This window comes from Saccharomycodes ludwigii, chromosome II (assembly GCF_020623625.1).
Source record: "Saccharomycodes ludwigii strain NBRC 1722 chromosome II, whole genome shotgun sequence".
NCBI classification, from domain to species: Eukaryota; Fungi; Ascomycota; class Saccharomycetes; order Saccharomycodales; family Saccharomycodaceae; genus Saccharomycodes; species Saccharomycodes ludwigii.
The window spans coordinates 888,038-901,675 of NC_060201.1; the positions used below are offsets into that span (position 1 = coordinate 888,038).

At 29.9% G+C, this 13,638-nt stretch overlaps 5 protein-coding genes across 5 annotated transcripts; 2 read left to right on the plus strand and 3 right to left on the minus strand.

Moving 5' to 3' along the window:
- Positions 1-172: 172 nt before the first annotated feature.
- RAD24 (Rad24p) lies at positions 173-2,053 on the plus strand (the record flags this gene model as incomplete). Its single annotated transcript, XM_046080495.1, has 1 exon — positions 173-2,053. One exon carries the CDS (start codon positions 173-175, stop codon positions 2,051-2,053), a length of 1,881 nt encoding a protein of 626 aa, XP_045935824.1.
- A 274-nt stretch (positions 2,054-2,327) lies between these two features.
- GRX4 (monothiol glutaredoxin GRX4) lies at positions 2,328-3,128 on the minus strand (the record flags this gene model as incomplete). The annotated part of the gene is made up of 1 exon (XM_046080496.1): positions 2,328-3,128. The coding sequence occupies one exon, from the start codon at positions 3,126-3,128 to the stop codon at positions 2,328-2,330; it is 801 nt and encodes a 266-aa protein (XP_045935825.1).
- Positions 3,129-3,669: 541 nt separating this feature from the next.
- Positions 3,670-4,575, minus strand: TMT1 (trans-aconitate 3-methyltransferase; the record flags this gene model as incomplete). Its single annotated transcript, XM_046080497.1, has 1 exon — positions 3,670-4,575. The coding sequence occupies one exon, from the start codon at positions 4,573-4,575 to the stop codon at positions 3,670-3,672; it is 906 nt and encodes a 301-aa protein (XP_045935826.1).
- Positions 4,576-4,937: 362 nt separating this feature from the next.
- On the minus strand, positions 4,938-8,312 carry ECM32 (RNA helicase; the record flags this gene model as incomplete). The annotated part of the gene is made up of 1 exon (XM_046080498.1): positions 4,938-8,312. The coding sequence occupies one exon, from the start codon at positions 8,310-8,312 to the stop codon at positions 4,938-4,940; it is 3,375 nt and encodes a 1,124-aa protein (XP_045935827.1).
- A 2,629-nt stretch (positions 8,313-10,941) lies between these two features.
- Positions 10,942-11,808, plus strand: SCDLUD_001679 (uncharacterized protein; the record flags this gene model as incomplete). Its single annotated transcript, XM_046080499.1, has 1 exon — positions 10,942-11,808. One exon carries the CDS (start codon positions 10,942-10,944, stop codon positions 11,806-11,808), a length of 867 nt encoding a protein of 288 aa, XP_045935828.1.
- Positions 11,809-13,638: the final 1,830 nt, after the last annotated feature.

Here is a 13,638-nt window from a genome sequence, read left to right on the forward strand (position 1 = left end):
ATTTTATTATGGAATATACTAATAAAAAAGATCACTGTAAAACCATGCTAAGCCAAGCACCACTCGATTTCAAATTGCAAGCTACACTACACTGTTTAATTTTATCCAAGCAATTAAAAAAAAAAAAAAAAAAAAAAAAAAAACATTTTTAACATACATATAGTCTTATAATATGGGCCTTAAAGAGTCTCAAAATGATGATATGATAATAGGAAAGAAACAACAAGATAACTGGTATGTTAAATATGAACCAAAGTGCTTATCTCAAGTTGCAATCCATAAACGGAAGTTGAACGATATAGTAAGTGAAATCAAAAGTATTCTTGATGGTAAAAGTGAACATAAAATAGTTTTACTTACAGGACCAAGTGGCTGTTCTAAGTCTACTGTTATAAAATTAATAGCTAATGAACTAATTCCAGAGTACAGAAAGCAAAATAATAATGGTTTTAAGAATGCTTCCAAAGATGCTTGTTTTACAGAATACTCTACTGATGATACTACAATATCACCCTTATACTCTTTTGAGAATTTTTTAGAATCTGTAAAATATTTAGTGGGGCCCAATTTACAATTAATATTGGTTGAGGACCTTCCCAATATTTTTTATCCTGACATAAAGTTAAGGTTCCAAAACTCTTTGAAAAAATGGATTAATGATGATACAAGAAAGAATCCCCCTTTAGTAATTTGTTTAACTGAATGTGAAATACCTGCATTGTATGACGAAAATTCTGATTTTCACAGATTTACGATTGAACAAAAATTTATCAGCGAAACGGTATTCGATAAGGAAATTTTAAACAGTCCTAGCGTGTTTAGAATTAGGTTCAATCCAATTAATAAAACTTTGATTACCAAAGTGTTGAAGGACATACAATCAAAAGAAAAGCTGCAGCTCCAAAAAAATGATAAACTAAGGGGAGGTAAACCGTTGAGAGCCATTCAAGAGATAGCCGGGTCTTGTGGTGATATACGATCTGCGATCACCAATTTTCAAAACTGGGCAATGATGCCTCCTCATGTAAACCCCGCAATTCACACGAGACAGGAGGGCGTGTCGTATTTTCATGCAGTGGGGAAATGTGTTTTTGGTTCTCAGCATGCTAATAATGATACAGGTACCATGATAGATGCGTTGATAGAAAACTATGTTTCAATACACGATCCAAATTTGAAACTCGGAGTTTATGAAAATTACCATATTTCCAAAGATTTGAGCATTAGTGTTGCCAGTGACATATTAGATATTATAGGCTTAAGTGATATAATGGGGACTAGTAGTAACATTGCGAATGATGAATATTGTTTCAGGGGTGTTCGTGAAAGATTGAAAGGAGGTGTTGATACAGAATCTAGTCATAGGAAAATAAAATTTCCGCGAGAATGGAAAATGAACAAAAAAAGGTTTAGTTACCGCTCAGAAGTTGACGATTTTTATCTTTTGAATATATCCAAATATAAAGAGAATTTCCAAAAAAGGGACATTGATCTGTACTATTCCTATTATTCACCAACCATTAGAAAGTTTCAACACTTTAAAAAAAACTACATTTTGTCGTGTTTGAAATCGAACCCAGCTACATCACATAACAAAATCGATTCAGACATTGTAACAGTTGATGAAAATACAGATTATTTGGATAGATTGGGAGGCAAGATCGTTGGATTAGATGCAGATTCTGAAATGCTAAAATTTGAAAACAAGTACACGGATGATTCATGCATGGTTTTCAATAAAAACAAAATATTTTTAAGTAGCTCCAACTTTAGCTCCAACAAAAATGAGATATCAAAAGATCTTTCTGCAGATGATGATTTTGATGAATTTGAAATTGACAAAATTATAGAAGATAGTGACATAGAAGAAAGCGGGAAGGAAAAAACAAATAATGATCATGGAATTGATACTAGCAAAGATGGAGATGAGGAGGATGAAGATGATTATTTAATTAAGATGTTTTCCCAAGCACCATCCTTCCAAAATGATACTATGGATCAACACATGAATAGTCTTTCTGATAGTGACATCGATATATTAAATAATGTTTAATATATTTTCAATTCAAAGTAAATAGGCGTACAGTATAAAGGTTAAAAGTTGGCTAAAAGTGTTTTTCGAGCGATTATATATTATAGTTAAATACTACACATAACGACAGATAAAGTTGTATTTATAGGTTAAAAAAAAATTTTTTTTTTTTTTTTTTTTTTTTTTTTTTGTAGGTTTTTATCATGGAAATTCCGAAGTAAAATAAATAATTAATTAAATAATAAAGCTAGCAAAGCTATAATAAAAGACAGATATGGGGATACGTACACATTTGTCAAGCTTCTAAAGCATGTTGGAAAAAGTCAGCATCCTCTTCTATAGATTCCTTTATAATATCTAATCCACCTTGTAATTCACCTTTTATATATAATTGTGGGTAGGTTGGCCAATCACTGAATTTTTTTAACCCTTGTCTCACACCATCATCTTTTAAAATATCGAAAAATCCAAATTTTATTTGATGTTCCCTTAAAATACCAACCATTTGTCTACTAAACCCACACTTTGGTTCATTTGGGGTACCTTTCATAAACAACATAACTGGAGCAGCATGAGTTAGCTGTTTCAATCTTTCATTCAACTGTTCTTCACTTTCCTCCTCTTCTTCTTCTTCGTCTTCGTCTTCTCCTTGTTCACGATCGTTAGTACCAACATCATAATTGTTTTCTGTAGCAGTGTTATTTTTCTTCGTTGGAGCAGAAGATCCTGATGCAGTATTTTGTTCTTGCAATTGGGAAGTAGAGGAAGTAACATTTAAACTATTTAAAATTTTGACGTAGTCTTTTGGGGTAGCAGAAGCTAATTCTTTCAATATAGTCCCATTTTTGATAAAAACAAAGTATGGGACTGAAGAAACGTCAAATAATTCGGCAATTTCACTATAGTTTTCGGCGTCAATAGATAAAAATATGACATCCTTATTAGTATGATCAACACTAGCTGCCTTGAAAACAGGTGTCATAGCAGAACATGGTTCAGCCCAAGAGGTATGGAAATAAATGGATACCAATTTATCGGTAGCTTCAGCGGTAGTTAGTTTTGTAAATTGTTCTTGGGAAGTGATTTCAACGTACATTTTTATCAATGTTTTTTTTTTTTTTCTTTTTTTTTTTCTTCTTCTTATTTTGTGTTATCTCCTTAGGACTTTAACAAGCAATTGTATAAAATCTGACGATTTATTTTCTTTTAACTTTGTATGACTAATCCACAAGCTAATTAGTTTGCTGATCAACAAATGCTAAAACAATAGTTGGTATCAAGCAGCGTTTCTTAAAGAAAAGGAAATGAAAAAAAATATGTAAGAAATAAGAAATTGATAGAAAAAAATAGAAAAAAAAAAAAAAAAAAGAAAAAAGGTTAAAAGACAGAGAAAAAAAAAAGTATGTAAATTTGGAAGTCTGCATCGTTTACTGTGGATAGACGTGTTTTAGTTAACTCTACTATGTGGTGTCTGGGTTTTGTTAATACATTATATTCTAAGGAAAACCATCTCAATGAAAATACAAAAGAAAAACAAAAAGCAAATAAAATAACTCATCAAGCTCAAAGCTCAAATAACAATCAATTAATAAACTGTATATGTTACTTTCTTAGTTATTATTTACTCCTTCATCCGTCTATTTGGCCCTAGCAAGTTTGTAAACTGTATTCCATAAAACTTTCACTCTACTATTCATAGTCAATGAAGGGACCTTGTGGAAAATTTGATCAAAGAAATTTGCAACAATTTGATCGGTATCGCCTAGAACTTGCTGTCTTTTATGGGCCGCACTCCATGTATAAATGTAATTCCTAAAATCCAGCAAAGACATTTCTTTGGTTAGCACAAATGGACTATTTTTGTGATTAGCAGGATTGGAAATGTCTCTGCGATAATCTTGTATGGTATATTTCAGTTCTTGTATATCGTAGAAAATATCCGGATTGATTTTCTGCGCATCCAACAAGTCTCTCAGTATTTGCCTACCAGGTTCTTGCCAAAAGGGACCAAATTGGTTTTTGGCACGATCTAATTCGTACAATAGGGTATCTAGTTCGGGATAATCAACGAATCTTGGGTCAATATATCCCCAAATCGCCAATGTTCCTGTTCTTGGTCTTAGACACTTTTTAACCTCTTTTAAAAAATCACCAAATGGCAAAAACCAGTGTGCACATTGAGCAGCTGTAATCATATCAACCGAATGAGCTAGAGGTACAACTTTGGATAAAGCTGTTGCTCCGGCGACTTTAAAGGACAAATTAGGATACTGTGTATTATTATTCTGTGCTTGTTTAATCATGACTTCTGAAGTATCAACACCAAGCATGGAATTGAAGTTTGTATGGAAATGTTGGCACATTTGGAGTGTTGCTGTCCCTGGTCCACAACCAACATCAATGAGGAAGGATGGTGACGAGGATCTTTGAGTATTTTTTAATTGATGGTATTTTAACAAATAACTGTATAATGATTTGGGATAATTTGGTCTTGAAACACTATATAGTTTGGCATTAAATGTTTTTGAGGAAAATTCTGACATAATATTCCAATAATATTTTATTTTATTTTGTTTTATTTTATTTTTTTAATTAAGATTATTTCATTTAGAGTATGCAATTTTCAAGGATATTTATACCAATTAAAAGTATCGCGTATTTTATGCTTATTATATATATATATATATTGATTACTTCCATTTCTTAAATAACAAAAATAAACAAAAAAAAAAATAAGGGACAGGGAATGAGTATAACCACTTTAATTTAAAAAGGAAGCGAGAAAACATTTTTGTTCCCTAATCAAATATTATGTAGAAAAAAAGAATTAATTGCGAATTAATGGTGCAATGGATTGTTATACCACATTCCTATTACTACTAGTATACATATATATACATCATCCTCAATATTCTTTGAGTGAGGCAAATATTAGATTCTTTTTACTTATATATTCCATATAATCGTGCCATAGACCTTTGCTTCTTGATAAAGTTTGTTTATTGCCAAGAATAATCAATCCATTTTTGGCTCGCGTCAAAGCAACATTCAATCTTCTTTTATCACTCAAAAACCCAATTTTACCAGAAGGATTACTTCTAACAGTAGAAAATATAATAAACTCTTTTTCATGACCCTGAAATGCATCGACAGTAGCAACAACGATTCTATCAATAAAATTCATAGTAGAACTACCCAAGGATGAGGCGGATGAAACGTTACTTGATGCCAATGCGTCCTCTTTATCCAACTCTTGTATAATATTTTTTTGGGTAGGATTGACTTCTCTGTTTTTTTGTAATAGTGCAGCAATTAAATCACGCTGTGCTGAATATGGTGTAATAACTCCAATTTTGCTTTTAGGAACATTTTTGTCTTTCATCAATTTAAGGACAACATTAACAACTTCATTTGCCTCTCTAACGTTTCTACGACTGATATTCGAAGCCCCACTTGAATGAACAGGATTGATATAGTCTTCTTCAGGGGCTTTAAATAGATTATAGAAAAACAATGGATATTTAATGCCCAAGTATTGTCTATCTTTTTCAGTAACCCCATCCGACAATGCATGGTCATAAATTTTTTCAATGGAAAATTCACTGATCTTGGGATGCATTCTGAACTGAACATTCAACATCGGTGGATTGGCATAGGTACCATTATTCAAGATTCTTTCAAACAAAGAAACCTCCAACTGTGGAACGTTACTAAAAGTAGATAATTGCTTATCATCACCAACAAAAATAAATCTTTTGATTCCTGGTAGAGAAAGTGGGATTAACGTACTGGCCTCTGAGGACTGAGTACTTTCGTCCATAATGACATATGGAATATCTTTGAAAACCTGTAATTCTTTACCTCCTGCGGCAACATTAGTGGTTAATATAACTTGTGCTCTCCCCACATACCAGTCAATAATCTTTTCCCTTTCATCAAACATCTTCTTTCTATGCTGCATAAATTCCCCGTTAATATTATGATCAACAAACATCTTCCAAATACGGTAGAGGTCGGGCGACATTTTATTCTTCACTATATTATGCAAACAAACTTTACCTATTGGATGATCCATATCATAATCAGATTCTTTGGACATGGAAACAATTCTTAATATGTTGATTTTTTTGTCCAAATTCATTAACTTCTCTACAATATTATCTATAGCAATGTTTGAGGCTGCGACAACCAAGATTGGAACTTGTTTCATCGCAGTAATTAACTGTAGTATAATCTCAACAATTGTGGATGTTTTCCCGGTACCAGGGGGGCCTTGTAAGACAGTAACTTGATTATTCAAAGCAAACTGAACGGCATCTTTTTGAGAATCATTTAAGTTTTGTTGGGTATAAGTTAATTTATTTTCAAATCTAATTTTTCTGAATGATTCATTGCCCAACAATAATTTAATAAAATGGGGATTTTTAATTCTTGACATTGCAAATAAGATTCTGGCAAATTGTGGTACACAGGGTAAAATTTTAAAAGCATTGTGGCCCCTAGAAACCGGCAAAGGTTCCATACACCATGTGAAACATTCTAATAAAATTTTCAATTGACCTTTTTCATCTTTAATATCCTTAACAAAAGCGTACCAAATTTTGTTCTTGTCAGATTCATAATCATTTTTATTACTAATGTCAACCGCTGTTAACATTATTGGTTGTTGCTTAGAAAATGGTAATCTCTTCATTTTTTTATAGTGCTCTGGCCAAATTTGATCCAATTCTTTATTATTCCTGGATTTAAAGACGAGAACAAACGATGGTTCTTCAATAGGATTTTTAGGCCATAAAATATCAAAATTTTCCAAAAATCCAGTTTCTAATTTGGCTTCTAAGAATAATGCATAGGAAATATAATTTAAATACGATTCCAAATTTTTATAATTCATCACGGCTTTGAAGACTTTCGTATAATTTTGAGAGTGTTCACCTTCTTCTAGATATTTGTTATGATTTAGATTGCAAGCTTTTTGTTCTTGCTTATCTATGTCGGAAACATGTTTGTTGTTAGCGATACTATTGGGATACCGTATAACTTTGTTATTTTTGTTATTTTTGTTGTTATTATTGTTATTATTATTATTATTGTTATTATTATTATTATTGTTATTATTATTATTGTTATTATTACTATAATTACTGTTATCGTTAGTCTTCTTTATATTCTTATTGTTGGAATGAACTAAATCCTTATTTTTAATAGAAAAAGAGCTAGAATATCCATCTTTTTTGTTAGGATGGGAAAATTTATTATCAAATGATGCAACTTTCACATTTGAATTAGAATCAAATTTAGAACTTTTTTTATTATTTTTTAGATTTTTATTTGTCGATAAAGATGGACCTTTAACATTAGCACCATTATTAGGCAATGGATTAGTACGTCTAGGAAAAGAGTTGGAACCAGATCCCATATTTTTTTTGCCATTTGTCCTTTCTTTGGGGAAAATATGATTAGCTCCACCCTTTTTTGGATTTTCTAAACCACTTTTTTTGTCAGGCATCATTCCTTTTCCCAAAGTTGGAGTGGTCAGATTTTCCTTTTTAGCCTTTGTACCTTTAAACGTTCTTAGACTTAGGGTACTTTCAGTTTCAATAAGTCTATTAGTGTTTTTTGTTTTTTTTCTTTCTTGATCAAGCCTTTGCATTAAAGATAATTTTTTCTGTGTATCAATGCCATCAACAGAAACATTTTTTGATTTGAATTTACCTCTCTTTCTTCCTTTCATTCTTTTTTTGTTTGTTCCTTTCTTCATTTGCGTTTTCTTAAAAGAAGGATCTACAAGTCCTAGCAACTTATAAATAAAGGCTGGATCTTCTTCACTAATATATTTTGATGACGTTTTATCTTTACAACACTCTGAACAAAATATTTTGCCATTATCTGAATTAATATATAACAATTTATTGTCTTCCCCACACACAGAACAACAACTATTTTGATATTTTAGGTATAAATACCAATTTTTCAAAAGATTACCATTGGATAAACTATAGATCTTTGTTTGTAATTTATCATTTAACTCATCGATAGTAAATTCGTTACTTTTACAATTGTTACATAACAATGCCACCTCACTGCTTGAAACTATGATATTTAATAGATGTATGTTATCATTTTCACACTCATCACATTTTAAAACTTCTTTCAATGGAATGTATTCGATTTTTCTGTGTCTCGTAGTGGATAAATGCTTCATCATATCCTGAGCAACTCCGATAAAGTTGCATGTTAAACATTGAAAATCGTTTCCATTGTGATTAGTACCACTCATATTTGCAGATAAAATACTTTAGACAATGTGGTTTTTGTATTTTATCCAAATAAGCTTTGGGGATTCTATTTGGATAGTGAAAGTTTAACGATTTTTATCCGTGTTATTGCTATGCAAAATAATAGGTAAATAAAAAATAAAAAAGGAAAAAGAAAAAAGAAAAAAGAAAAGAGAAGAGAAAAGAAAAGAAAAGAAAGGAAAAAAAATCTTTTTTTATTTTTTTCAAGGATTTCATAATTTTAGAACGCGTAAAAGGCAAGGATGTCCAAAATAGTTAATTAAAACCATAATGCCTGATTTCAGATGTCAGGAGTAAAAACAAAAACAAAAACATAATAATAATAATAATAGTAAAAAGTTTAATGTAATAAAATTTGACTTTATAATAAATTTTAGATACATATATCGATAATCAATCACAGCAAGAATTCACTTAATCACTTCCAACCTAACACTCCAAAAAAAAAAAAAATTTTTTTTTAAAGTTTTTGAGTGAACTAACACCAGTATTCGTGATACTGGTAATAATTTGTACACAAACACAAAATGTCAAAAGAATAAATAAAAGTGAAAATATATAGACTTTTTTTTTTCCAGTATTATATACTATATTATTTTAGTATAAAGTTTGGGACTTTTTGCATAATAACAGGTTAAAATAATAGACTAGTTTAGAATAGCACACTGTGAAAAAAACAGCTGTTTTGCGGCAAAGTCCGGATTAACGAAAAAGGCAGTATATTTTCCGAAAAATCGCTTTATTTGATTTCTTAAAATTCTTTTTTTCTCAAACAGTAGAATGATTTAATTTCATGATAGAAAGGGAAATTTAGTATAATTGAGCTGTAGAATTAGAATTTCTGTCTTAAAATGTATTACTGTTTCAAGACGTGATAACAAACAAACAAAAAAGTGGTAGGCCACTTTACCGACTCAGATATCACTAATGTTTTAATAATTTAATTTCATTAATAGAAAATATTTATTTTTATTGCTCTAAAGTGATTTAATTTATAAGAAGCTTATGTAAAATCTACTATAGAAGAAAAGCGCCAAAAAAAAAAAAAAATTGTGGCTGGGAAAATAAAGAAGTAAATGTAGCATCTTGAAAATAGGGAAGTAAATGTAACAACTGGAAAATAAAGCTTGGCTATAACGACCAAAAAAAAAAAAAAAAAAAAAAAAAAAGGAGAAGCGCGTAAGATATAAGGGGGAATGGGAAGTAAGATGCAAAAGAGAAATTTCTAATATTATCTAAAAATATTATAGTTTTTTTTTTATTCTTTGCGGGGGGATGGCTGGAACGGGAGATGTGGAACATCAAAAAGGGAAAGTTTACATTTCCTTTTTTTTTTTCTAAATTAATTGGCTTAAATAATACATGATTTATTAAAAAGAAAAGTAATATTTAAATATTTTTAATTATTTCATTCCCATTAAATTTATCCTCCTCTCCCCTTCTTTTTTTTTTAATGGATAGAAAAACCATAACTCTAAGAGTTTATATCACATTCTCTCCCCCCTTTTCAAATATTATATATATATATATATATATATATATAGCATTAGTTTACCCGGTTACCAGTTAGTGGTTGGTAATAAGAATGTTTTTATTTGTATAAAAAGATATTAAAAAAGAAAAAGAAAAAAAAAATCTAATGGAAATAATATGCAAAAACACACGACTTCTGGCCCCGCCCACCTGCTCCTTTAGTTCCCCCCTCCTCCCCCCCCTTTTTTTTTTTTCTTTTTTGGAAATGGATCTACTGCAGTATTTTCTAAGAAATATTTACAATATTTCCGCATTGGGAGGATGAGGGTGATGAAATGGACAAGTCATTACAGAAAGAATATAATTTGCATTTGCCACACGATCTGTCCCTCTCTTCTTTAATTCTTGAATGATACGACATTTTCTACAACAAGAAAAATAACTTGACAAACTACGCAGCTTTAGAAGAATGAACAAAAAAAAATAGAAAGAAAATTTTTTTTTTTTTTCTTTCTATTTTTTTTGTTCATTTTTGTGTTTAAAAAATATCAAAAGTTATTACAATTTTCTTATTTGATTTAGTACAAATAACAGTAATAATAGTAATGATCGTTACATTTGGATAAATCTCTTTTTTCTTTTCTTTTCTTTTCTTTTCTTTTATTTTATTTTATTTGTCTCCTTATTATCGTCTTTTATTTTCTCTTTCTTTCTTTCTTTCTTTCTTTTAAACCTTTGTTAGTTCACTCTACATTTAAAACATCTAACAATTTCTTCTTTTTTGTTTCTGCTTTTGCTTTCCTTTCTTTGCAAAACTTACTTTATTATCTTATCCGATTTTTATCACAACTTAACAACTCACTAATCCTTTAAATTTTTTTTTTTTTTTTTTTTTTCAACTTTTTAACTTTTTAACCTCAGAATAATTTCATTAACCAATCAGACAAACAACTCACAAAGTATAATTATTATATACTCTTTTTTTTTTTTTTATCCTTTCTCTCTCCCATTTTTTAACAAGTTTTCTAAGTTACTTCTAGTTTTACGCCTTTTCTTCTCTGGATACCAAAAAAGAAAAAAAATATATATATATATATATATACCAGTCTATCAATAAATTAATACACACATACAAAAATGTCTCTAAGTCGTGAAGATTCTGTCTATTTAGCTAAGTTAGCTGAACAAGCTGAGCGTTATGAAGAAATGGTTGAAAATATGAAAGCTGTAGCTTCTGCCGGCCAAGAGTTATCTGTTGAAGAACGTAACTTATTATCTGTTGCTTATAAAAATGTTATTGGTGCTCGCCGTGCTTCCTGGAGAATTGTTTCTTCTATCGAACAAAAAGAAGAGGCCAAAGAAAAATCTGAACATCAAGTTTCCTTAATCCGCACTTATCGTTCTAAGATTGAAAGTGAACTGACCAAGATTTGTGACGATATTTTGGCTGTTTTGGATACCCATTTAATTCCAACTGCATCCACTGGCGAATCTAAAGTTTTCTACTACAAGATGAAAGGTGATTATCATCGTTACCTGGCTGAATTTTCTTCTGGCGAATTAAGAGAGAAGGCCACAAATTCTTCTTTGGAAGCTTACAAAGCCGCCTCTGCTATTGCCACTACTGAATTGCCACCAACCCATCCTATTAGGTTAGGTTTGGCCTTGAACTTTTCCGTCTTTTACTATGAAATTCAGAATTCTCCAGACAAAGCTTGCCATTTGGCTAAACAAGCCTTTGACGATGCTATTGCTGAATTAGATACATTATCTGAAGAGTCTTATAAGGATAGTACTTTGATCATGCAATTGTTACGTGATAATTTAACCTTGTGGACCTCTGATATGACTGAAACTGAATCCTCTCACCAACAACAGCAACAGCAACAACAACAACCACCTGCTGCTGTTGCTGCTGCTGCCGCTGGCGAACCAAGTGCTGCTGCCGAAGGCACTGCAACAGAAAACAATACTGCTGCTGCCGAACCAACTGAGCAACACTAGTTTACTACTAATATAAATATGAATATATATATATATATATATATTTAACTGCTATTATTATTAATTATTATTACCCATCTTCCCTTCATTATCAACCATTACTATACAGGGATATGTCAGAACTCATCAAAAAAAATAAATATAAGGAAAAACAGAATAAAGTAGATCAAATTAAAAATTAAAGGGACAGGGTGGAAACAAAAATAAGAAGGGAAAATAAGTGAGGTTTGAACAGCCTTGCTTCTTTCTTTCCCCATCCTTATATATATATATATATATATATATATTCATTTATTTTTAGTTATAATTTTATTTTTCTTTTTTTTTTTTTCTTTTTTTGTTATTTTATTTTTTAAAATATTTCCTATTTGTTTCTATGTTTTTTTTCTATAATTTATAATCTATAATTTTTTTTTTTTTTTTTTTTTTTTTTAATTACGAGTTTATTATTTTATATTAAGATTACTAATGCTTTTTTTTTTCTTTTCATTCTTACTATACTTTGATAATGAAGTATAATTATGATCAAGTTGTAATATTTTATGTCCTAACCGGTAAAAAAAAAAGAAAAAAGGGAAAACCGTAGATTAAATGAAAGGTTAATTGGTAAGGTGAGTGTATTACTGTATGATACATATCTAGGTTTAATAAAAATTTAAAGTAACATGCAACAAGTGACTGAGGTAGTATTATTATTGATTTTTATAAAATTTCTAACCTAGAATAAATCCAAAATTCTAGTGAATGTCATTTTACGAATAATATATCTTTATTATTCTTCAGAATCGTATCTGGTATTTTAGTTATTTTTATTATTTGATTTCCAATTTCCACATTGCTTGTCATTTTTAATCCAAAGAGATCATGTTACTTCCCTTGAAATTGTTATTTTTTCAAATATTAAGTTAAAATATACTATGGAGACAAACGCAAATTACTTCCAGTCGCCTATACCAACTTTACTTATCAAATTGTTGTTTTAAGATAATACATTGTTATAATGTTCAAACAATATAAGAACCAGATGTGGTATTGACGAACTCCTGTTTTTCTATTTGTATTTTGTTATAGAGAATGATTATTTTTCACTTTTTGTCTTGTTTTTTTTTTCTTTTTGGTAAGCTTATACTAACTGTTTACGAGATTTAAAAAGTAAAAGACTACGAGAACAAGCCAAATATAATTAACAATATATAGCTTATATATACATATACCAACACTTGAAACCCTATGTGTTTGAAATATACGGTGGTAATGTACGTTATCTCTGCTATTTGATAATACGCATAAGTAAACTATTTTTTATTTTTTTTTTAAAAACAAGGACGGTGCACCAATAGTTTCAATATGAATGTGTTTCCTTTATCGATGATAATTAGTGATCAAGTTGAAAATATCAACTTGGAAAAAAGTAATTTAGTTAAGAAGAAATGATAATCAATATTCTTGTGCTTTACAAAGATTGAAAATTATTAAAAAACTTTGTTTTATCTTGGAACCAGTTTTTATTAGGAGGAGGGGGGAGAATATCAAGACATAGTTCTATAGTGTAAAAGACAAACTCGCAGCAAGACCAGTTTGCAAGTGACAGCATGTCATTAATATCAATAATATGAAAAACATCTATAGACTATTATACATATAGCACCGAGCGCATGACATAATAAAAGTATTATAGAGATTGTCAACCATAACAATGTATAAAAATCTTCGATTAAATACAAAACTTTGTGAAAACAAATAATATAACATTACACCAACACGTGTTTGATAGGATGAAAAGAATATAGAGGATTAGTTTCCAACCTTTCACAATAAGACATTATTTTG